Source organism: Panthera leo, chromosome D3 (assembly GCF_018350215.1).
Source record: "Panthera leo isolate Ple1 chromosome D3, P.leo_Ple1_pat1.1, whole genome shotgun sequence".
Taxonomy (NCBI): domain Eukaryota; kingdom Metazoa; phylum Chordata; class Mammalia; order Carnivora; family Felidae; genus Panthera; species Panthera leo.
In genome coordinates, this window is record NC_056690.1 from 72,586,769 (window position 1) to 72,611,071 (window position 24,303).

At 33.9% G+C, this 24,303-nt stretch overlaps 1 protein-coding gene across 1 annotated transcript in view; it reads left to right on the forward strand.

Moving 5' to 3' along the window:
• The window catches only part of DCC (DCC netrin 1 receptor), a 766,352-nt gene that overhangs the window by 594,250 nt on the left and 147,799 nt on the right, over positions 1-24,303 (forward strand). Inside the window, exon 15 of the mRNA XM_042909706.1 lies at positions 8,758-8,952. Coding sequence (XP_042765640.1) covers positions 8,758-8,952 — 195 coding nt within the window. The remainder of the gene's footprint in view (positions 1-8,757; positions 8,953-24,303) is intronic.

A 24,303-nucleotide genomic window follows, 5' to 3' on the forward strand; every position in this document is an offset into this window, starting at 1 on the left:
CTAAGCCTGCTCTCTTGGGCACAATATCAGCAACTATCACACTCTTCTCAGCTGACTACAAGCAAAGACCGTGCTTTATTTGATTTGAATTTCTCAGTGCTTTTCGTGGTGCCTGATGCATGGTAGATGCTTTATTAATATTGAATAGATGGGTCAATATATAAACATTCATAGCCAGGTATTATTTATGTTAAACTCATACTATTATAGTCATAAAAAACAATTATAGTTAAATGAGAGCTAGAAACATCCCCCTTGGCCCTCCTTGGTATACTTTTATTTAAATGGAGAATTATATTACCTTTTCCTCAAGTAAGATGTTAAAATAAAAACCCAAGTTTTCTAGAGAGAAGCTTGCCATAAGATTTTAGAGATAGTGATTTTCTTTTAGGGCAAATAGATCTATAGTTTTGAGAGACTAGGGTTTTAATCCAGTTAGAGGAAAATGAACCTGAAAAGTTCATGGAAGTACATCCTTTAGGAAATACATCCTTCCATCCTTTGGGATGGAAGTACATCCTGAGACCCTACTCCCCATGCCCTTTTAAAGAATAGGATTTATCATTTGCATGGCCCAAAACCTGGAGATTATTCAATATGAAGTAGCTGATAAAATTTATCATGGCAAGACATAAGATTCTAGTGAGATTCTATGATTTTTGAAGTTGGGGTCCCTGAACTCTAAATTGAGAAAACAAATATTGATATCATGGATATTGATAGGCTCTGATCCCACAGTGCTCTTAGAAAGCTACATCAAAGGTGTTGCCTGTAACTGTCAAGTTTTGGTTTTGCCACTCAAAAAGCCAGGAGTTCGTAAATAAAATTGAACTTGATTGTGTTTCTTCTTGTGTTCCATTTGACACGCCAACCTCCTCCCTAGACAGTTACCTTAATTTTCTCCTTGTCAAATCAAGAACTCAACAGATTTAGGCCATTTTTTTCCCAACATTGGAACAAAAAAGGACTAGTTTCACCCTACTGATGATCTGGAGTTGGGATTCTGCAGTTTCTCTAGGCAAGAGAGAACCAAAGAAGGAACCATCTTGATTATTTTAAGATTAAACTTGGACATGACATTGAATGTCTCTTCCCTGAGGAATATCTTACTCCCCCCACTACTTTTTTCCCATTGAGTTATCATCATTGTGAGACTTGATCAGTGGTAACAGTGCAGAGGCTACAGGATCTAGATTCTGATCAGTTATCTCTTCAGAAAGACATCATATCGTTTCCTAGGCCTAGGCAGACAACCCCATTCCAGTAGTCTACCTTGATTGTCAATAGGAGTAAGGCTGTCAGTGTCGGAAATTGGAGGACACAAACAAATACCCTCAAGAGGCATATTTTTTTCAGAATTAGAATTTTGGTGTTAAAGGAATGAATCTGTCAAAAGTTCCTTTTTAGAACACTGTGTATCTACCTGCTCCCCTTAATTTTCTACATGCTTTTTCTTTTCTTTTTCTAGTTTTATGCTAATTTTTTGTCTTTAATTTTCTGTTTTCTTTTTAATTTCTCCAGCTTTATTGAGATACCATTGACATAAAATATTGTGTAAGTTTAAGATATACAGTATGTACAACATGATTATTACCACAATAAAGTTAGTAGCCTCATCTATCACTTCACATAATTACCTTTTTGTGTATATGTGAGGTAAGAGCATGGAAGGTCCGCTCTCTTAGCAATTTTCAAGTACATAATACAGTAATTCAGTATTGTTAAGTATAGTCACCATGCTGCACATCAGATCCAGAACTTATAACTTATCTTATAACTGGAAGTTTGTACCCTGTGACCAACATCTCCCCATTTCCCTCACCCCTTAACCCCTGGCAACCACAACACAAAGTGGTGTTTATACTTATATTTATTTATAAATAAATTTATAATTTATAATTTATAAATTTATAAATTATAAATATATTATTTATACTTATATTTATTTTCAATTTCAAGAGCAGTGATAGAGTAAAAATTTCATTAAGATGAAAATGAATACTACAAACAAAAGTACCTAAAAATAACATGAAATAGTAGAATAATAAGATTATTTGACCTGAGACAATTAAGATTGTGGAAAAATATATAAAAGTAAACAAAAAGATACAATTCAATTAAAATTATGAATCCTAATTTGAAAATTCAAACATTATGATAAACAGGACATTTGTAGAATAGCTAAGAGCACAAAGTATGTACGAAACGTTCAAACATTTATTTAAATGTTGAATATGGAGCTTATTCATAATAGTCCTCCATACATGTTACCCATTGTTATTAAGGAACAAGAGCAAAAACGTAGATGTTTTTTTAAAAGAATTAATGCTGAAAATAAATAAGTAAGATTATTCATAAGAGCATATTCATAGAGGAATGAAATTTTAAAATCCATTAGTCAAGTTAATATTGAAGGATCGGGGAAGGGAATGACTGCCAAGGTGACAATATAAGGAGAGTTTGAGGGGGATGGAACTGTTGTGTCCCATGATGGGAGTGCTGGACACATGACTACACTTGTATACCTCTAAGTGAAAAATATAGTAAAAGGTTAATACTAAGAAGATTGTAGGAGGAAAGCAAAAATAAATATATAATAAAAATAAAATAAAAACAAGGTATAGTTCATTGGTAAATAGAAGTGATTGTTCACTACAATAAATACACAAATAACATTCAAAGTTTATAGACATGAGTGGCATTAGGAAGATGATGTCCGTTGGTGAGAATAGTCCTCGCCAATAGAAATGAACACATTAGTATGTATCAGAACTGTCTGGAAAGATAGAAGATGGCTGTACCAACTGCCTTATGTAATTCTCTGTAAAGACATATAGGCTATTAGGGACCGGAACAAATCTCTAACAAAATGACCCATAAAATGCAGCACACTAAATCGAGAACAGATATGTGAGTATTTGTCAAAAGTACCAGCTGCCTGACGCCACTTGGCGGGCCGTCCACAGAAGACAGTACACAGCAGCGATCATTGTCATTAGCAGGGGCCAGCAGAAACAAATCTTTCTGGCCACTTGGAGAAAATGCCATTAATAACTGTATTTTCATCTTGTTTCATTTCTTTATTATTTCCTTTTTTCTTAAAATCCTTGTCTTAAAGAGAGAGCTGTATAAAATTTTGATAATTGTATAGTTAGTGATAGTTTTATGTATTCCAGAATTTATGGAAGGAGATGAGACAAAGAATAATGAAATAATCACATTAAATAGAAAGCAGAATAAATGGCAATAAATCCTAGGGGGGAAAAATAAGATAGGTGATTATTAGATTAGAGATTAGGGAAAGATTGCAAATTTAAATATGGTAGCCAGGCAAGGCTGAAGTTGAAAAGCAAATAACAGAAACCTGAAGGACATAAGGGAGAAAGGCATATCTGAGGGAGTGCTTCCCAGGCAAAGCATACAACAGATGCAAATGCCCTGAGGCCAGAGCATGCCTGGCATGTTTGAGGAACAATAAAGTGTCCACTGTGTAATAGATGGCTGGGGTAAGGTAAGCAAAGGGGAAAGTGGTAGGAGATGAAGATAGAGAGCTAAGGAGGACTCAGGTAGAGCATATACAACCTTTTAGGCCATGGTAGAACCTGACTTTACAGTGTGCTATCAGACTTTAAGGAGTTTTGAGTGATGTTACTTATTTGACATGATCTTATTTGTTTGTGTTTACACACATGCTCACACTGTATCTATATTCATACACATTTATTTTCAATGCCATCTGTATATTGGCAGTTTTCACATCTGTGTATCTGACCATGGCCTTTCACTAAAACCCCAAATTTATATATCCACCTACATCCTTGAGATCTCCATAGCTATAACCAATAGGTATCTCAATTTAACATGACCTAAGAACTCACTTATTTTTCTTTATCTCAGTAGGTCATACACCAGTTGCCCAAGCCAAAGATATATGAGTTATCATTGAGTCCCTTCTTTCCCAAACCATTTACATCCGGTTTATAGCTCTGTTGATTTTATCGCCCAAATGTCCCAAATATGCACACATCACTTCCACAATAGCCACCCAGACAAGCACAAAAACATTTTAGGCTTTTCTAATTTTTTAATTAAAAAAATTATTTTAAACTGAGCATAACATAATAGTAACCACCTTAACTAGTTTTAAGTGTACAGTTCAGTGTCTTTAAGTACATCTACGTTGTTGTGTGACAATCATCAAAACCACCCTCTTCCAAAACTCTTCGTCTTGCAAAACTGAAACTCTGTACCCATTAAGCAATAACTCCCTACTCCACCCTCCTCTCAGTTCCTAGCAATCACCATCTACTTTCTCTCTCTATGAATTTGGACTCTCTGGGTATGTCATAGAAGTAGATTCATGCAGTTTTTGTCCTTTTGTGAACTGGTTTGTTTCACTTACCATAATGTCCTAAAGGCTCATGCCTAAAGGCATGAATCAGAATTTCCTTCCTCTTTAAAGCTGAAAAATATCCCATTTTGTATATATACCCCAGTTTGTTTATCCATTCATCTGTCGATGGACACCTGAACTTTACTTACTTTTTGGCTCTTCTGAATAATTATACTGTGAGTGCAGGTGTACAGATATCTGTTTGAGTCCCTGCTTTCAGTTCTTGGGAGATGATACCCAGAAGTGGAATTACTGGATCTTATGGTAATTCTAATTAAAAAAAAACTGCAATACTGTTTTTCATAGCATTTGTACCATTTTAAATTCCCACTGGGTAACTTTCTTTTTATTTTCTTTATTTTCCTTCCGTGGTCTAGGCACAATGACCTTCTTTGATATCTCCATATACGAAGCTCATCCTTGCTTACAGGGGCTTTGTAGCAGTCATTCCCTCTTCTTGTAAAGTTTTCCACCCTGGTATTTGCTTGACTGACTCTTTCTGATCATACCTTCCTTGAGTCAGTGTCAGTTACTATTCTATCAGCATGGCACTTACAAAATCTTCTGATTTCCTTGTTTGTTTCCTCTTTCCTCTTATTTTATTGGTTTTACTTCCCCAAAAAACTATGTCCCCAGTACTTAGAACTATGACTGGCACATAGGAGATGTACAGTAATTGTTGAAATGTCATGGGGATTAATATGGTAAATTTCCTAATGTGCTATATGTGAACACTACTCATTAGTGGAAATTGGTCGTCACTCAAAACATCATAACTATTCTTTTTTTAAATTTTGTTAATGTTTATTTTTGAAAGAGAGAGAGCATGAGTGGAGGAGGAGCAGAAAGAGAGAGACAGAATCCGAAGCAGGCTCCAGGCTCTGAGCTATCAGCACAGAGCCCAACACGAGGCTCAAACCCAAGAACCGTGAAATCATGTCCTGAGCTGAAGTTGGACGCTTAACTGACTGAGCCATCCAGGCACGCTGCACCCAACCCCCCAAAATAATAACTCTTCTTTAGGAACAAATTAAACCAAGATAGGATCCATAATTCCAGAGTATAACCAAGAATGGCCGTTGACCTAGTTACTCTGATAATTCAGATTTCAGTAGAAATTTGAGGTTCATTAATTTGGATATTTCAGGCAAAATGTGTTCTTTGGTTTCAAATTATTTAAATAATTACCTTAATACTTCTCTATGCTTTATATACTCAATATTGTCCTAGAGGTACTTGTAAAATCTTTCATGTACTTCTGAGTAGTGAATTTCAGTTTCAGCCTTCAAACCAAGAGGTCTCATGTCACATACTTTCATGGCAAATTTTCTGAATTGATGTTTTATAATTCATTCCAATAGTAACCATTTTCCTAATCCATAAGGTCATCTATGTTAGAGAAAACTGATTCAGGTAGCATAAAAGGAAAATGTCATTTCTGTTTTTATATTAAGAAGTGAGTACGTGGGTACAAAGGGGCTATTCTGGATTATGAATCTCTTAGCACAGTTATCTTTATGATGAGGCCATATATTATAAATGGGTTATGTCTACACTGCCTTGATAGGCAACTTTTCTTATGGCCCTATGATCTTAAGGGTAGTAAAGCGCATTAAGTGTTTAGAGGAGGAGCCAACATGTATTCTTATGTATATACACCCTTATTTTTTATCATGTTAAAATTGTTCCCAGTTTGGATCTAGGATTAAAATTCCTTTCATACAGTGAAAAACAAACAAACAAAAAAGACAAGTCCTGTGTACCAAGAGCCCCTCTTCTTCAAGAGCCAGTTTGTACACTCATTACCATAGCCCCTTTATAACGCTCCAAGTTATGTACTTCTGTGGGTATGAACCTTACTAACCTGCAAGGGAACTACTCTATGGTTTGCAGAAAGATGGAGAAAGTTATTGTTTTCAAACATTTTAAATATTTTTTTTTCCTTTTATTCTAAAAGATGTTGAGTATTGTCATTAAAATCATTAGGTTTTCATATTGTCTTTAAAAAGTCATAGCACTGAATTCATTTTCTAAATGTAAGGTTAGGCAGATTGTCTTGCTGTTTTCAATAATTACTGCAAAACCTCAAAAGTGTTAAATAATTCTTTGTAGAACCCATTACATTTCGAGGACACTGGACAGCCTCTGTGGCAATAGAGTTGAAAAGTATTAATCCATTCCTTTTATCTCTTTTATTACTTTTACTTAGGGTTTCTAGTGGAAAGTCCCTTACGTTGTGTTTCTGTTGTTAAGGTTTATGTCCACATTTTGAGATAATTTTTTTATGACACCTTTGCATATTATGTCACAGGCTTCCTCAGAGCAGACAAATAAAACTTCTGCCCTTTCTGTCACTAATGGGCATCTTTGGGCAGGGTGGGGGCTAGAGGGGTGGGGGAGCTCCTTTAGAAAATGCTGCTGATGTAACATCTTTAGGATGTAGCATCTTTTAAAAAGCTGTTATTATGGGACCTACTTTAAAAACTTTTAAAAGACATGTTCCCATATATCACTTAAGCTAGAAGTATGCATGTTGAAAGCGGATAAAGTTGGTAATAGAGATTATATCACCTTTTGCAATTACATCAAGGAAACAAATATGTTGTAACATTACCTGTAATCATCAAATTATTTTGCATAATCTGACATTTGTTACCTTTAGAGATTACCAGTTAAGAAAGAAATAATGGGGGCTCCTGGGTAGGTCAGTCAGTTAAGCGTCCAACTTCAGCTCAGGTCATGATCTCACAGTTCATGGGTTCAAGCCCCATGTCAGGCTCTGTGCTGACAGCTCAAAGCCTGGAGCCTGCTTCAGATTCTGTGTCTCCCTCTCTCTCTCTCTCTCTCTCTCTCTCTCTCTCTCTCTGCACCTCCCTTGCTTTCACTCTGTCTCTCTTTCTCTCTGAAAAATGAATAAAAACATTATTAAAAAAAGAATGAATGAATGAACACAAATAGTTTGAATAAAGTTCGAATCACTAATATTTTGAGTACCCATTAATTGCCAGAAACTGTGCTAAGCACTTAATGGACTATTAAAGTTTAGATGGGCACATTCTTGCTTAAATTTCTTCCCAGAATACTTACATGATTTTCAAAAAATAGGCTACATATGCCTGTATTAACCCTATCAAAATATTTATCATGGTATATTATAACTGCCTTTTTACTTGTCTTTCCCATTAAACTGTGAACTCCAAAAGTATATGTTTTATGTTTGCCATATTCACTCTTGACCTGTATCCTGATCATCATGGGATACCTTGACCCATTCCACCAACATAGTAGGTGCTCATAAATATTTATTAGTTGAATGACGAGAATCATCCAGAAAATGCATCATTTCTTTAACCATGGGACCAGAGGGAAGAAAGATAATGTAAAAGTCAGAATGCCAATTTAGTAATTTTCAACACACAATTTCCTTCAGAGAAAATTTATGTCAGGGTAGCACGTACATTTACTCCCTAACAGCTAACATGAGTTGGTGCTACTCGTAATGAGTGCTTTTATACTTTATCTCATTAAATCTTCTCAGCACCCTATGAGAATATTACTATCCTTAGCCTCATTCTGCATGTGAGGAAACTGAGGCTTAGGTCTTAAGGTCTCTCTGAGATGGTAAGTATACAGTATAAGTTGGAATTCTTATTTTCAGAGCTCAGGCTTTGAAGCAATCAAAATTTGGAATGCCACTTTAATTAAAAGGTAATCTCAGAGAAGATAAATAACTTCATGAGGGTGCACAGCTAGGAAGTGACAGAGCCTGGTATTAAATGAAATTTGCACACTCCGAAGTCTGTGTGTCTACCATCTCGGCCACTGTTTCTTTTTCTTCAATAATGAGTGCACTTTTCAGAGATGCACTAAATTATGGGTCAGGTACAGTCTCAATCATGCTGATTTGCCCTAAACTGTTTCACCTGACATTTTGAGAAAAAACTGCTTGATTTTCCTATTTAGTTAAATGAGAATAAAATAATCCTTGGGCAAGACCATTTTTGACATTTCATTTCCCTTCCTATTGTTCTTACATCCTCTTTGATTTCACCCATTAGTGATGATACCTAAGAAGAATTATATGGGGGGAAAACAGCTGAAAGGGGAAAAAAAGCTATTAGAATAAGGATGCATGATGCTACATGCCTGTGGAAGGAACTCAGTGCCCTCTCATGCTTAAGGAATTCTGTGAAACATGGAAAATGGAATCAACACGCTGACACTAGGGAGAACTTGGGCAATAAGTGATGCACTATTTGAGAATTCATGGAATATGGTATCAAATGTTCTTTAAATGGGGAGGTTTACCATGCTCTATGTTCTATTATGAGACAGGCTGATGTTTACCCCTCTTTGAATTCTAGAGTCTCAAGTCCCTGACCAGCCAAGCTCTCTTCACGTGAGGCCCCAGACCAATTGCATCATCATGAGTTGGACTCCTCCCTTGAACCCAAACATCGTGGTGCGAGGTTACATAATTGGTTATGGCGTTGGGAGCCCTTATGCCGAGACAGTGCGTGTGGATAGTAAACAGCGATATTATTCTATTGAGAGGTTAGGTGAGTAGAAATGTTTTTTATTCTATTAAAGGAAGTAAATGATTTATGTGAAATTATTTTCTTTCTTGGAAACTTGTTCTTCAGAATTTGATTTTAATTTGTAGCACATATTAATTCTTAAAACGAGTCTCTCTCTTTTTCTATCTCCTGTCAGTCTACACACACACACACACACACACACACACACACACACACACACACGTTTGCATGCACACACATGTATACACACACACCCATGTTTTTCTTCTCTGAATTTTGCATTGGGGAATTCTATTTAGAGACATTCACAACAGTGGGTGCTCTGCTGTGTACTCTTGTTTATGTGCCAGAGGATACAAAAAGATAATTGTATTAATTTTCTTTTTCCCTGGTCAACAGAAACTTCTAATCTTAATAATTCTTATAAAAAGAAACTCTACACTTTTTTGTCATTTTTTTCTCACTAGGAGAATATTCTGTCAAATTTTCTTTAACACTGAATTATCTAGTCACATTGCCCTCTTGTCCTTTAGTATTTATAGGCAAAACGTTGTGACTATGCCATTATGACCATAAAACAAAAGGTGAAACAAGGAATTTTCTTATTTGTTTCATGTTTATTATTCTGAGAGAGAGAGAGAGAGAGAGAGAGAGAGAGAACAAAGCAGGGGAGGGGTAAAGACAGGGAGAGAGAGAATCCCAAGCAGGCTCCACACCATTATCAGGGAGACCAATTTGGGGCTTGAACTCATAAACCACAAGCTCCTGACCTGAGCTGAAATCAAGAGTCAGATGCTTAACTGACTGAGCCACCCAGGTGCCCCGAAACAAGGAATTTTCAGTCAAGCCTGTAAACTTAGTTGTCAAACTCCTCTCTGCATGCATTCCAACCTCTTATCATCTTCAACCTCACTTGACTAAATACAATACTTGACTTATGACATTTCCTAATCCATTGAAAATTTGTTCATTTAGACAGGGCTAATGTGTAATGAAAGGGTTCACATCCATTTTATATATGATTTTCCATAGTATAATTAGAGATTATATCATTGACAGAGAGAAATCAAAGGAATATATGTCATACATAGGCTGCTAAGAAGTTAAACTAGTCTCATAAAGCACAAAGCAAGTTGATTCTACCTGTTGATTTAACTCCGTATTATTTGCAGTGAAGCACATTGACCTCCTCACTGGGAATATTACCTGATTGGTGGAGGTAGGGGATGCTACTTACTTGTAATTTCTTTCACAAACAGAACATTTGTGATGAGTAACTTGATTTGAATTTAAATACCTTTCCTTGCAGTAGCAAGAAAAGATTTTCTCACTGCAGGAGGAAAATTACACTGACACGTTCTCTCTATAATTGCCTCAAACACTAATAAGAAAAGTACCTACTGAAAATCTCCACAATTCTAGTTAGCTCGGCATTTAGAAATAACATTCTCAGTCAGTCCCCGAGTTTGAATGTTAAGGCAATCACAGAACATACTCTATGACCGTCAGATCTATGTTGAAGGACTGCCATTTGTCCACTATTCAGTGGGCATCACCTCTGACAGTTGATCATGATGCCACCCAACAGAAGGAGAGATCCCCATGGCCGGTCCCAGGCTCTGCTGCCATGAGAGTGCGGTGCAAAGTCAGAATGAAGTCATAAAGGAAAACCACATTGTCTTGCTGTATCCCTTTGGTAGTGATGTTCTTTTCTACAAGCAGACTTTCCAGGAGTCTCCTAGGCTAGCCAAGTTGAGGCTTTTGGGAGATCTCTCCAGGCAAATCTCTCCACATGCTTACAAAGGAAACAAGCTCTCGTTGTTTAGAGAGCTAAGAAAACTGTTAAAGATAAAATGGATATGAACCTATCTCAATGATAGATAATCATGTGTTTATTACACTGTAAAGCTTATCTGGAAAAAGATAAGTTACACACATACATTTACACACACATACGCACATACACATGTGGATATATACATAAGTATTTAAGTTCTACCAGCTGATACTTTTCTAATATAGTCCTATGTCTTAACATAAAATAAGAAATAGAAGTGTTATATTCTTATTGTTCAAGTATCTGCATAGTTAAACAGAGAAACTGGTATTTTTTCAACATGTGTATCACTATTTACCCAGAGTGTATATTAAACATATCTATATCTATATATCCATATCCATATCTATATATCACAAGATGCTATGAAACTAGTCTGCTTCTTTAATGTTTAAAAGAATAAACAAAGCAATCAGTGGTTTCTTTGCAAAGTTTGAATGTGGACTTGAGTGAATCCTTTATCCTCTTAAAAGTTAGAACTTAAGATGTCTGACATAAACTTTGGCTAAATAGTGGAATATATATTTTAAGGACTGTATAACAGTTATACAATTAAAAACGAATTAAAGAAAGTTATAATCTGTTAAAGCATAGCGTCAGCTATAACTTCAAGTGTCATGGTTGTATTTTAGTCTATAAAAAAGCGATTTGGTTTATAATTGACCAATAAACTTCCTCTTCTCTTTGATAGGAGACCAGAACTTTCAAACAGCATTTTGTTTATCAGGCATAATAATTTAATATTTAGACACCAGGCACTGTGACCTGCTTCAGGACAACAAATATAAGACTGTTTTGAACAACATCTAATGTTGCCTGATTTAAAACAAAGCTTACCTAGTGTAGACATAGAGTTTCATTAGCCAATGTTTGTACTGTTAGATATTTATAATTAATCTTTTGACATCGTATTCCTTTTAGTTTAAGAGCCCTAAATGCCAGTTTTGATGTATATGCATGGTATAGATTCATAAGATCTGAATTCTAGCCATGTTTGGCAACATTAATTTGAAACCAAGCTCCTCTTTCAAAAACTCACTATTTACCTACTAACCTATTCATCAGTCTATCAATTGATCAATTTACCTACCTCTACATCTTTATGGAGGTATTTGTAAGTGTATAAACTGTACATATCTAAAGCGTACAATTTGTTAAGTTTTAAAAGGGCTTTATTGTGACATAACTGATAATAAACTGTGTTTTTCAAATTTCTTCTTTAATTTCTCTCAGTAATATTTTACAGTATTCAGTATAGGAAATCTTGAAAGTTTTTGTTAGATTTAGTCAAAATATATATATTAGGCCAATATCTATATATCTATATATGTATATGGATATGTATATGGATATCTATATCTATATCTATATCTATGTGTATGTCTGTGTGTGTTTATTAAATTTAGTCCCTATGTATATGTGTGTATATTAACTATTTTAAATGGGATTGTTCAAGTTCATTTTCTAGCTGTTTGCTGTTGGTATAGGAGAATACAACTGTTTTTAAGCACCAATCTAGTATCCCAAGACATGTTACATTCACGTATTAGTTCCAGTAGTAGAATGCTCTGGAAATTCCCATGTAAACAAGCGTATCATATGTAAGGAGGAACAGCTTTACAGTTAATTTCTGATCTCCTGCCTTTAACTTATTTCTCTCGCTTTCTCTTGGTTAAGATCTTTAGTAAAATATTGAATAGAAATGGAAGCAGGTATTTTTGTCTTGTTCCTGATCTTAGGGGAGGCATGAAATGGGATATTAGGTATAGGTTATTCATAGGTGTCTTATCAGATTGAGGAAGCTTTCTACTTTTCTAGCTTTCTAGGAATTTTTATCATGAATATTTGTTGAATTTTTGTGTAGTAGGTTTCTAGCTCTTTTTCCTCCTTTATTATTATTTTTTTAATATGGTGAATTATATTGATTGATTTTTGAGGGGTAGCTAATCTTGAATTTCTCATACAGATCAATGCATGATATATTACCCTTTTCTTATCTTGTTGGATTTGATTTGTTAATATTTATTAAGGATTTTTGTGCCTATATTCATGAGATGTATTTGTCTACTCATATTCATTAGATATATTTGTCTATTATATTAATAAGGTATATTTGTCTACAATTTTCTTTTCATGTAGTGACTTTATCCATTTTTTTTAATTAAAGTCATACTGGTCTCCTAAAATCAGTTGGACAATTTGTTCTTCTGTCACTGAAAAAGTGTGTGTAGAATTTATATTTCTTATTCCTGGAATATTTGATAGAATTCACTAACAAAACCACCTGGATCCAAGATTTCCTTTTTAAGAAGGCTTTTGATAATGAATTTAGCTTCTTTAACACATATAGATATTTTTGTATTTTGTATTTTTTTCTTGTGCTGATTTTGGTAAGTTACAATTTTCATGACATTTGTTTACTTCATTTTGTCATGTTTGTTGGCATAGAATTGCTCATTCATAATGGTCTTTTATTATCTGCAGTGATAACTGCTGTTTCATTTATGATGTTGATCATTTATGTCCCTTCTATTTTTTGTGATCAGTCTAGGTGTAGGGGCTTATCAATTTTGCTGATCTTTGAGGCTTTAACATTACTAATTACTGGCTGTCTCCATTTTGTTTCTTTCATATCTGCTTTTATTTTCCTTCTTGTACTTATTGTACAATTTCTCTCTATTTCTAATTTCTTAAGGTGCGACCTCATGAAGTAGGTTTTTAAAGTTATTTGTGTTCTCTAAGCACCCTTCCCTTACATCCCACAAATGTTGATATGTTGTCTCTTCATTATCATTTCGTTAAAAATATTTTCTAATTTCCCTTGATTTATTTTTCCCTTTATTAAGTGCATTGCTTACTTTTCAAATTTTGTTTTTTCCTAGACATCTTGTTATTATTGATTCATAAATTTCTTTTTAATTTTTTTAATGTTTATTTATTTTTGAGAGACAGAGAGAGACAGAGCATGAGCAGGGGAGGGGCAGAGAGAGGGAGAGAGAGAGAGAGAGAGAGAGAGGGAATGAATCTGAAGCAGGTTCTAGGCTCTGAGCTGTTGGCACAGAGCCTGATGCAGGGCTTGAACTTACAAGCCGTGAGATCATGACCTGAGCCAAAGTTGGACGCTTAACCGACTGAGCCACCCAGGTGCCCTGTTATTATCAATTTTTAATTTTATTTTATCATGATTAGGAAATACACTCTGACTTTAATATCTTTAAACTTATTGTGACCTGTTTTAATTTTGTTGAATGTACTATGTGAACTTGAAAATCATGTGTAGTTTTCAATTATTAGATATAGAGTTCTATAAATGTCAATTAGATCAAGGTCTTTGATATGATTTCCTCAATCATCTGTGTTTCTTACTAAAGTTTTTGATCAATAGTTTGTCAATAGCTAAGATGGTGTGTCAAATCGCCTTTTATAAACATGGAACCATTTTTGTCTCCCTCTAATTCTGTTGATTTGATTGCTTCATTTATTTTGGGAGTCTGTTATTAAGCCAATACACATTTATAATTGTTCTTTTTTCTTAGTAAATCACCTCATTTACACTACAGATGCCTGTCGCTAGACTTAATGTTAACATTATTTATGCCTTCTTATACTTACAGTTTACATGGTGTATCTTTTTCATCTATTACTTTCAGCCTATATCTTTGTATTTAAAGTTATTCTGCGTCTTGTAGGCAGTTTATAGTTGAGTCTTGCTATTTTAATTGGAGTTTTTAGGCCATTAGTATTTAATGTAAAATTTAATGTTAATGTAAAATACATGAATGGTTGAATTTAGGTCTGTTATTTTACTTTTATTTTCTGTTTCTCCCATCTCCTTTTCATTTATCTTTATGAACTCCCTAGCTCAGAAAACAAAAGTGATTATTTATAAATGTCCAGATGCAGTCATTGCTTTTCCAACTGAGATTATTTCTACAAGGACTTTTGTTCATCCTCATCTAATTAGCCCATTTAAAACTATTACATATTTTAAACAGAACTGGCAGAACCCTTTCACCACCATCGACGTGGATTAGCAGAGATCTACAGGGAACTAATATTCATAAACCTTTGGTATCACCCTATGAAAGGAAGAATTATAACTTTAGAGTTTTAATGATCACTGTTACTTGTTTTGAAGTGTTACAACCCCAGTACAAAAAGATAGTTTTAGGTTTTTTTTAAGAATGTTGAGTTATTATTTGCTTTTATTATTATCCTTTCACTGATGTTTATTAGATGATATGGTTTTAATAGACTCCTATTTTAAAAAACATAGTCTAAGCATACTAAAAAGTAAAAAAAAAATTAATGGCATTCTGGATATGGGATCAATTCCATATTTTTCTCTCTGTCACAGTGTTTAATCTTGGGAAAATTATTTGAACTCTAGCTGTATAGTATTTCAGTGAAAATGGAGAATAAGAGTCTTTCATTCCCAATTTTACAGTGTCAGAGAGTTAACAGATTTTGAAAAAAAATAATAGAAGTGGAAAAATTGGTCTTTGTAAGAGATATAAATTTCAAACTTTTATTGTAATTGTTGCAAAAATATCAGTTTTGCCTTAATTAAAAATATTCAGGTTTTAAAGGTAAATTTATTTCCTGTTTCTAACTATCAAAATCCTTTTTTATAACAGTGATTGAAAATATTTTACTTTGGACTGTTTAGTAAAAAACAAAACAAAATTAAATTAAAAGATAAAATAAAATAAAGTTATTAAATTAAATTAATAAAAGAAAAGAAAAAAGAAAAAAAGAAAATGGGTGTTCCATTTTTGATTACATTTGTTCATAATCCAGTGGTATCAAATGTGGGTTTAAAGTCTGTCTTTAATGATGGATTATAGGTCATGTGTGCACAGGAGTCTTTTCAGTAACCACAGTGTGGGATTCTTGAAGCCTCAATTTTTTCATCTGTGAAGCAGGATACTATGATACCTTACAAACTTTCTGTGAGATTCAATTGAGATAATAAAGTAATGCCATTTGCAATTCTTTAAAAAGTTAGAAAAATGTTAGCACAAGTTAGCACATGTGAATAAGGCATTGTCCTATTATCATTTGATACATCGATGGTTTAGCAAATATAAATAATACAGTTACATAAGCTTTGAATTGTGTGCTTATATAAACTTTGAAGTTTATAGTGTTTTAGTTTGTCTCTACCTAAAAGTAATCTGTATCAAATACAATTTAAAAAATAGTTGAGGATCCCAGGGTTTTAAACCCTAATAATTCACCAACTGTATAATGTTATATAAAACATATTTATTTACTGAAATTAATATGAATCAAAAATCTAAACAACACAGTGACATTCAATTCAGTGTGAAAGACAAAAGTGTAAACTCCTGTTTTCAGCAATAATAGAATACTGATTCAAAAATCCTGAGTGGGAGAGTTAGATTCATTCAACATGAGCACTGGTTGCTCAGAGAGGAGTGGTGAGGGAAGGGGAAGAGAAAAGGTCATTCCATGAGTTGATTATTTAGAATATATCAGGAAGAATGGATTTTATCTTTTATGATTTTTTTTTTCTGAGGTTAGTGTCTTCTAAACCTATAGACATTTTCTAGCAATCTTTAAAGGCAGGCTTAGGGTGATTCATTAATAATATATATCATTCTATTTGTAACTCTTTTCTCACTTCTACTCCCTGAGGTCCAAAGCAGATGCATTGTCTTATACCTGGTAAATTTTCTATGGCTATTTGGAAGAATCTGTTACAAAAGACGAATACCATTATTGAACTAGAACAGAAAAATATCTCATTGGGGTTATATATATATCTATATATATATCTATATATAGATATATATATCTCCTTAATAATATAATACTACCTCACTATACATATATATAGTACATATATATATATATATATATATATATATATATACACTACATATTAGAAGTCTCCAAATCTCCCCCTCTTTGTTCTCCTTTTTTTAAATAACGCTTTCACATTTTACCTTGTATTTTACAATCTGAGTTATTAGTTGTAAATCAAACTGGTAAAATAAAGGACTATGATAGCAAGAGAACTAAAAAAAAAACTCAAAGCTAATTTTTTAAGGAAAAAAGTTAAAATGTTACATTAACACACTCAAATAAATATTGTCATCAATGCAAAGACCTGGCACTTTAGTATGGAGAGGGAGGGTAGGACCAAATTCCACCTTGATGAGGGCTTGTACTAGAACACATTACTTCAGGGAAGTTTTACTTTCTATAGGGAAAAACAAGGTGTTCTGGTAAAATTAAATCCCTTTAATTCAACAAGAGAATAATACAATCTAGAGACACATTTCTAAAATTTATGATCAAAAAACAAGTCCTACTTCAGGTATGAGTATCAGAGTTTCACCATGGAGTTCTGTGAATTATTGTCCTATGAGCTAGGGTCAGAGCTAACATGGAGAGAAGAGAGAAAAATGGATGTCTGGACATTTTTCTTTATTAAGCAGTTATACTCCTGGGTTAATATTTATCCTTTTACTTCTATCAGTGTTTTCGCCCATGTAATTTGAAATTCCATTTTTAGTTGCAAAATTTTCGAGGATTATTATGTCCACTTGATAAATTAGCCACTTTATTATTCATGAACTATTCCTCTTTATCAGAGGTAATATTCTTTGATCCAAAGTCAACTTTGTGTCTGATATTCATATAACAATTGCAGTCTAATTTTTGTTTGTGTATTAGCATGACTTATTTTTTCATTATTTTACTTTCAAACTATTTGCATCTTAAATTTAAAGTAGTGGTTTTTTTTGTAGGCAGCTTATAGTTGGGTCTTGCTCTTTTATATAATATGACAATCTCTGACTCTTAATTGAAGTGTTTGGGCCATTTATATTTAATGAGAATATTGCCATGATTGGGTTTATATCTACCATCCTGCTACTTTTGTTTCATTTGTTGCTCTGTTGTACCATCTACTATTTGTGCCCTTTTTCATTTCTATATCTTTTTAGGTTAGTTGAGTATTTTTAATAATTTATCTTACATCCTTTGTGGGCTCATTATCTGTAACTCTTTTGCTTCTTTAGTGATTACTTTAGAATTTATGGTGTGTATCTTTAATTTATTACTATTGACCTTACAAAAATATTATATCAGTTCACAATAAATTTTTATTTTTTTCTTTAAACAACAAAATATCCTTTAAAGGTTAAAAATAAGAAGATGTATTTTATATCTTAACTACACAATTACCATTTTAGTGTTATTTATTAACCCATATGTTCAACTGGCATTATTTTTCTTTGTTCCTGAAGGACTTCCTTAATATTTCTCAGAATGGAATTATGCTGGTGATGTTTTTTTAAACCTTTGTACATCTGGAAAGATTTTATTTTGTCTTTGTTCTTTAAATACATTTGCACTAGAGATGGAATCTAGGCCAACAATTATTTTTTGTATATTCAATGATACCCCTTTACCATCTCCTATATTGCCTTGTTTTTAACAAGACTACTGCACTCATTATTATCTTTATACTTCTGTACACAGTGTGTCTTTCTTCTCTGGATGCTTTGAAGATATTTTTCTTTGCCACTAATTTACACAATTTTATTGTTATGTATCTGTGTAGTTTTCTTTAAATTTCTTCTGCTTGGTACTTGCTGAGACTCGGATATGTGGATTTATTTGTTTCATCAAATTTGGAAATATTTTGGCCATTATTTCTTCAAATAGTTTTTTCTTTTTTCAAAAAATGTTTTAATGTTTATTTATCTTTGAGAGAGAGAGTGACCACACATGAGCAAGCAGAGGAGAGGCAGAGAGAGATGGACACACAGAATCTGGACAGGCTCCAGACTCTGAGCTGTCAGCAGAGTGCCTGCTGCAGGGCTCGAACTCATAAACCCTGAGATCATGACCTGAGCTGAAGGCAGATGCTTAACTCACTGAGCCACCAGGTGCTCCTCAAATAGTTTTTTTCTTTCTCCTACTCTCGCACCTCTCAACCAGGTGCTCCAATTATACATATGAAATGGTTCTTTAGGTTGTACCATGGTTCACACATTTTTTGTTTATTTTTTTCCAGTCTTTTGTCTTTGTTTCATTTTGGATAGTTCCTATTACTATGTCCTTAAAACCACTATTTTTTTCCTGACTGATATGATCTTAATTCCATGTAGGGTATTTTTTTCATGTTACACATGGTAGTGTGCATCTTCAGATGGTTGGTTTGGGCCTTTTCTATGTATTCCACATGAATCTGCTTAATCTTTCCTCTTCCTTCTTGAACATATGGAGTATAGTCATGGTAACCCTTTAAATATTTCATCTAAAGTTTCTTTTATTTGTGTCATTTCTGGGTCTGCTTCCATTGATTAATTTTTCCCCTCATTATTGATTGTATTTTCCTGCTTTTTGCATGTTTGATAATTTTTGTGTGCTTCTTACAAATTGTATTTATCTTACTGGATGATGGAGAAGTTTTTTAAATGTTTATTTTTATTTGTTTTGAGAGAGAGACAGAAAAAGAGTCTGAGCAGGGGAGGGGCAGAGAGAGAGAGAGAGAGAGAGAGAGAGGGAGAAACCCAAGGAGGTTCCACACTGTCAGTGCATAGCCTGATGCAGGGCTCAAACTCAGAAACCATGAGATCATGAGCCAAAACCAAGAATTGACCCTCAACTGACAGAGCCACCCTATGCCCCGAGATTTTTTTTGTTTTTAAATATATTCTTGAGTTTTGTTCTAGGATGCAGATACTTAGAAAATCTTGAACCCTGTTGAGGCTGGTGTTTAAGCTATTACACCAGCTAATAGCATCAGTCTAATTTACCTTGATTCTGAGGTAATATCTTCTGAATACTGTACCCAAAATTCTATGAATTGTGTGTTTGTCCATCTGACTGGTGGAATTCCACTTTTTCTTGGCCCTGAGTGAGCACTAAAGGTTTTTTTTTTTTTTTTCTTTGCTTCTGTTGGGTGTTTTTTTTCCACCCATGGGAAATTTTCTCATAAATATGCACTGATAAGTACTCAGATGAAGACTCAAGAGAGATGGTCAGTAGACCTCTAAAATGCTTCTTCTGTGCATTTCCCTCTTCCTTTCCTTACAAACTCCAATTGCTTGGGTCATCTCAAACTTCAAACCCCATGTTCTTAATTCAGGGAGACCACTGGTCTCCTTCTAGTATTTCCCTTTCTCTTCTGGAGCTTGGAAACTTTCTCAAAGCAATAAGCTGGGGAAGTCAAAGGGCTCATTTTGTTTCTCTTTTCTCAGAGATTGCTGACCTGATCTGTTTGATGTCAAATATCTAAAAACTGTTCTTTCCTATATTTTGTCTGTTTTATTTTGTTTTGTTTGATGTTGATCCAGGTAGGAAGGTAGATCAGTTCTTATTAACCTATTTTGATCAGAAGTAGAAGTCCTTTAATACACAGTTAAACAATCATTTAATAATTTAGGTATGCCAAAACTTTCAGCTTTTCAAGAATGCCAAAGATGCCAAACTATATCATTTCTGTTTCCTGATTTCTGTCACAAATCTAATAAAAAATGAATCCTAACTGTCATATTGTATTTTTTGGAGAATAAATTCAACTTGAGTGCTTTTAGAAATGGGTCTCTTAGCCTGTGGAGAAATGAACCTTTATAACTCCCAGAGTGCATTCTGAGTTCAGTGAATACAATGTAAATTATAATGTTAACCTCAGCTTCACCCCCCCATCAAAAAAATCCCTTCATGCATGGAATATAGAAGTTTTGAGTTTATGACATGCAAACATTTTAAATCAGAAAAATCAATGCACTATAGCAACTTCAAAAATAGTTGACATACATGAATAAAGAATGAATAAGCACAATATGGAGAACATTTTATTATTTTGAAATGAAGTCCATTATCGGGGTTGGTTAACAAAATTCTGTTTTGTATTTTTTGAAGCAGAGTATAAGAAGAATTGTGGAAAGTGATTTCTGACCCAAAGTCTGAAAAGCTTGATTACATAAAACCCATTGAAATAAGTCATTTAATGGTAAAGAAAGTAAAAAAGGAGGTAGATTTGCCCCCTTATTTGTCCCTAATTATCTTATTCAGAGCATTTACGTACACTAAAGCAATAGTGAACATAACTCCAGCAGTGTTTCAGACTGGAGGATCAGAATAGATCATTGAAATTCATACATGGTATGCTGTATAAGCTATTTCAGAAGGAGGTCAACTTACCTGGTTGTTATTATTTTGTAATTTTGTTATTTACACAGGGAATTCCTCCTTATTTTCAAATTAATATTAGTAATTTTATAATACAATATCATTCTGACAATTTTAATGAATGGGCTCTAAGATGGAGTTTCTATAGGAACATGTGACTGCCTATTGTTGATGTCAGGTTTGATTGTAGATGTCTCTTATCTTTGCTGTGGATTATTTCTCCCTGTCAATACTATTTACCCAATATCTATATTTTAAATTTGTGAATGGGATATGACTCTAATAAATCTAAAGAACAATATATCTTCTTATTTTCTTGGCAGTTATAATCTCTTTGAAATTCACCTTAATGGGTTTCAATGCTTTCATTTTATGTAGATGAATTCAATATAACATGATGTATATTCTCTAAATCATAATTTCATTTTCGTATGTTGACCATTTATTTGACATTAATAAAAGCATTAAATGGATGAATTTTCCACAGTGCAGGCAGTTAATTAGAAATATGTATATAGAAATATATTCTAATATGTTATAATATTAGAAATTGAATTGTTTTATATATAGTTAATATATATATTAGAAATATGTATTATATATTGGAAATATATATTTCTAATATATATACATTGGAAATATATCCTTCATATATATATATATATGTATATATATATATATTAGACATATATATTAGAAAAATGGCTTATTATTTGTCACCAACGTTATTGCATATGATTATTTATTGAGTGTTAAGCATAAGATACTATGTTGAGGTTAGTGAAGGGTACTAAGAAATGTAGGACATATTCTCTGACATATTACAGGCTCCCAAAGACTTATATGATAAGCAGAACATAATTTCCTTAAAAAAATAAGTGAGGTCTAAGGTTTCTATGAGAATAGTAATTGCATTGGTTGGTTGGAAACTTACTTGGATATGAGGTTGTTAGAAGAGTTTTGGTAGAAATACTGGCTTGAAAATTTTTATTTAAAGGATGGATAGGATTCATTCTCATAGGAGAAGATACAGTGTGGTATGTACAAGATTACAAAGTCAAGAGAAAGCAAAGGAGGTGTAGGCCTAGTAAATTAATCTTAGCTAGCACTGGCCATTTGTGCCCTATGCATTGGTCATTCTCTTTAAATGCTCTGTTCAGTATCCAGAATTCTCAAGGTGGAGCACTTGACATTCTTATAAGGACATTTGGAGTCTAATTTCTGACACCCTTACTTACTTCGGAGAGTCCTTAATCAGTACACAGTTGAGTGGTTCCTGACTTACCCTGCCATCTTGACATTATATCCTGGCTTCCTCCCTGGATATCCAAGGGTGCTAGTGATAATAAAAACTTTGTTATCTTTCTTAAGACTATGCCTGGGCTTTTAATTGCTTTGGGGGTAGTGGTAAGGGGAGAACAGGATATGGGACAGATAGCTGAGATTTAGATAATTAAGATTTATATAGCTAAGAATTTAAAGAAATCTACGTTTAAAAAGTGGCAAATTATTTCATTAGATAATGCGTCAAAAATGTGTATGTTTTCTAGATATTCTGTGCATATGGGTGTAGGTGTGTGGGTATATGTGTTTTAGTGATCAGTATTCCATTGGACATATGTGGAGGATAAGACATATACTAGTCATGAGACTAGTACAGGTAAATTAACAAATTAAGGACAGTAATTTAACAGAATCTATTATCTCTGACAATGTCTATTCTGAAACATATTAATTGGTTCAAGTAATCAGATATAATATCTAATATATAAATTACTTTCATATTTTTTTAAATAACACTGTCGCTTTGGAGGGGCCATTGGTGATGCATAGCCCAGATTTTAGAAAAACATTGTAATCATACTTGGAAATATGTTATCTTAAATTCTACTCAGTGAGAATGGCTGTTTCCTAAACTAAACATTTTACTATGTCTTTAGAATAAGAAAAAAATGGCCATATCATTCACAAATAACAGATTCTGTTATAAATCATTAAAAGACAGCAAGTTGGGTTGTATTTCTACTGTTGTATTATATGTTAATTTATGTAAACAGTAAGTAAAGCAGAACTACAACAAGTTTTTCACCCCCTTAAATCTCTTGTGAAAACCACTTATTTCATTAGTAGAGATTAAATATCTGTGTTGATAGTCTAGAGTATTTCTGAGAAGTCATAGTGTTCTCAGGCAAGGGATCATTTTTTTTCTAGAAGTATTTGAGTGACTGTCAACATAGTTTTCTTAACAATTAGCAGACAAGTGACATTTTAGAAGTCACTGGTTTTTTAGATATGCCTCTTTATAAAGTATAATGGTTTGAATAGAGGCCCCACCAAAAATATGTCCACTTCCTAAACCACAGAACCTGTGAGTTAGAAAAAGGGCTTTTTCCACCTTCTCTGAAAAAGGGGTTTTTGCAGATATAATTAAGTTAAGGATCTCTGGATAAGATTCTCCCAGATTATTAGGACGGCCCTAAATCCAAGGACATATCCTTATAAGAGACACACAGAGGGAGGAAGAGAAGATCGTGTGAAGACAGAAACAGAGACTGGGACAGTGTAGCCAGGAAGAATGCTGGGAGCCACCAGAGGCTGGAAAAGGCAAGGAAGGATTTTCCTTTAGAGCCTCCAGGGCATGTGGCCCTGAAGACACTGTGATTTGGACTCTAGCCTTCAGAACCGTGAGAGAATAGATTTTCAACTTAAGCCACCAAGTTGATATACATTGTTAAAACAGCCCTGGGAAAGCAATAATAAAAATAACTTCTTTTTTAACCTCCTTTTTTTTTTTAAGTCCTGAATCAGGTCCCATCTACTTTCTAAAGCAGCATGACCAATATTAATAATAATAATTAAAGGGGCGCCTGGGTGGCTCAGTCGGTTAAGCGTCTGACTTCAGCTCAGGTCACGATCTCGCGGTCCGTGAGTTCGAGCCCCGCGTCAGGCTCTGGGCTGATGGCTCAGAGCCTGGAGCCTGCTTCCGATTCTGTGTCTCCCTCTCTCTCTGCCCCTCCCCCGTTCATGCTCTCTCTCTGTCTCAAAAAAAAAAAAAAAAAATAATAATAATAATAATGAAAAGTTAAGAAAGAGCTCAACCCAAAAGGCAACATTGGCAAAAGAAAGCATTAGAGTAGCAGGAAATGACCATGTAAGAAGATTCTTGGTGGTGGCATTAGATGCAGAAGAAGGATGGTTCTCACTTTGCAGTCAAGGGAATATTATCTCAATTATCCAAAGGAATTGTGTTCTTCTGGCTAGTCAGCCACACCTCTTATGCTAATGTCTGGAAGCAAATTAGGAAGTGAATACCAACCTTGCATTTATTCCTGTCTACCAAGGCCTTTGTTTTTCAAGAA